This window comes from Austrofundulus limnaeus, unplaced genomic scaffold, assembly GCF_001266775.1.
Source record: "Austrofundulus limnaeus strain Quisiro unplaced genomic scaffold, Austrofundulus_limnaeus-1.0 Scaffold64, whole genome shotgun sequence".
Lineage (NCBI taxonomy): Eukaryota > Metazoa > Chordata > Actinopteri > Cyprinodontiformes > Rivulidae > Austrofundulus > Austrofundulus limnaeus.
Window position 1 is genome coordinate 2153802 of NW_013952466.1, and position 2206 is coordinate 2156007.

Consider the following 2206-nt stretch of genomic DNA (forward strand, 5'->3'; position numbering starts at 1 on the left):
AAATAAACTAGACTAAATGATAACGTTCATCTCAAAAATGTCTGCTGCTTGTTTTAAAATAAGTTTTTTAAAATATTCCCAGCTAAGTTTTGAAAGAGCCACAAATTTTTAACCAGAAAAAGAAAACTCTTAGCTTCCTGCGCGGTCATTTTAGTACCAAAATTATAGGTATGAACAAAGTTTTCACAAAAATGTGTTTAAAATTCAGTGACTTCCTTTATTATTGAGCTAATAGTTTGCTTACCTGTTCCCAGCTTGATGTCTCCAAATCTGCCATAAAAGTCATATTTTTAAAAACACATTTATGGCAAATTATAAATAAAGAAAACTCACTTCTTCTCATCTATTTGTAGATCAATAAAGCTGCTGTAGAAAAATGAAGCTAGTTTATTATTTTAATGTGAAAACAAAAATGCATATGTCTCTAATAAAAAAATGTTCCTCTTAGTAAATAAAGGCTGCAGTCTTGTAATTAAAAAGAAATGCATAATTAAACCACAAACAAACTGATCTCATCTTTGTGCTGCAGCTTTATTTACAGCATCAAAAACACAGGGGGAAAGCATAAAGTAAGAGATAAAAGTCTTGGTGCTACAGTTTTAACACTCCACAAGCCGTCACTTTACATTCATACTTTGGTCTTTCATTGCAACTTGGAGCCTCTTCTAATTTCCTCAGAACRTCGACACCCTCAATCGCCTGACTATAAACAGAAAAAGAAACACTTTAAGAGTATATAAGTGAGGTAATATGATAAGGGTTTGATAATAAGGTAAGTGTGTTTAAAATACAGTTAGAGACACAAACCCAAAGGCAACATAGGTTCTATCCATCCAGGGAGTTGGYTGCAAGGTGATGTAGAACTGGGACCCGTTGCTGTGGGGACCCTTGTTGGCCATTCCTAAAATTCCCCGCTTAGAGTGGGGGACAGCAAAGCTTTCATCTGAAAGGTGAACAGTGAGTGAGTAAATCTGATGAAACGCACCGCTGTCATCACGGTCAAGMGCTGTACCTTCAAACGTTGGTCCATAGATTGACTCGCCACCGTTACCTTTACTGCCTGGAGAAATGTCTGCAAAGTAAAGAGGCGCGGTTACTGATGTGTCAGAACAGAGTGGTTCKGGTTGGKCATTTATTGAATGAATTTTAACGACAAGAGATGACTTGCTTCTGCATCACCTCCACCTTGCACCCAGCCGTTGGGCACAATTCGATGAAACAGCGATGTCCTGTAGTGGAGCGGCAGTCCGCTCTGTGACAGTCCTCTCTCTCCTGTGCACARAGCCTCAAAGTTCTTTGATGTCTTTGGACACACGTCGGAGAATAGCTGAAGAGGAGAAAAAAAATTTAAACATGTTCAACCCTGCAGTGATTATTTGATTGTCAGTGAGATTGGTTTGTAAAGGATGCTCTGAGTGTTCGGATTGCCTCACCTCAAACCATAACCTCCCCACTGCTTCTCCAGCCACATCTATATCCATGAAGACAAACTGGTGCTAAAATGAAACATACAACAAAAGTATCTTCAGTATTTTTCTCAAGAATGACATGTTAGTTTCTGCAGAGTCATATTCAGGTTAGAATCCTGCTGTCAGCTAAAGGAAGTAAACCYAGACGTGCCCCTGTATTTTTGAGGTGTTTGATATAGTAGTCCTCAGCGAGAGCTTTATAAARCGTCTGCGGCTGAGCGAGAGTGAAACTCCGCTGATTCTCAGCCCAGCTGGCAAGTTGCTTCTCATCCCCAAGGAGACGGCCGTTCAGAAAGCACATCAGGCTGCTGGAGTACTGCCACACTTCGCCACGCAGCTCCTGAAATCACAAGTTTGAGACAATGGCCGTGCTGTGATTCAGCATTTTAGAGGAACCAGAGCGTCACACTGCAGCAGTGTTTATTTCTGCTGTGTAGGCGTGACATGCAACAGCTCAYACTTTTATTTATAACAGGAGAATTATTTCTTGTCTTAGATAATGCAGTCTGAAAATGTGGAGGTGTGCATTTGTGAAACCTTATAGCACTTTTTACTCTTTATTTTAGGCAGGGATGTCCAAAGTTTGGCAACTGATTTTGTGTGGCCCCTGAYTTCAATTCAAGAATTATACTAATTTGTTTACAAATTTGTTCCTCTGGAATAGGTGTTTGATGTGGATGGAGACTTTCTATTTATTATTAGGGCAAATTTATCACAAAGTAAAATCTTATAACAAA

General features: G+C 39.4%; 1 protein-coding gene across 1 annotated transcript in view; it reads right to left on the reverse strand.

Annotated features, from left to right (window-relative positions):
* Positions 1–510: 510 nt before the first annotated feature.
* Positions 511–2206, reverse strand: part of ppil6 (peptidylprolyl isomerase (cyclophilin)-like 6) — a 3111-nt gene continuing 1415 nt past the window's right edge. Inside the window, exons 3-8 of the mRNA XM_014010020.1 lie at positions 1621–1809; positions 1434–1496; positions 1180–1327; positions 1013–1072; positions 808–943; positions 511–703 (exon numbers count right to left, since the gene is read on the reverse strand). Of these exons, the coding sequence (XP_013865474.1) occupies positions 592–703; positions 808–943; positions 1013–1072; positions 1180–1327; positions 1434–1496; positions 1621–1809 (708 nt within the window). The 3' untranslated portion in view covers positions 511–591. The remainder of the gene's footprint in view (positions 704–807; positions 944–1012; positions 1073–1179; positions 1328–1433; positions 1497–1620; positions 1810–2206) is intronic.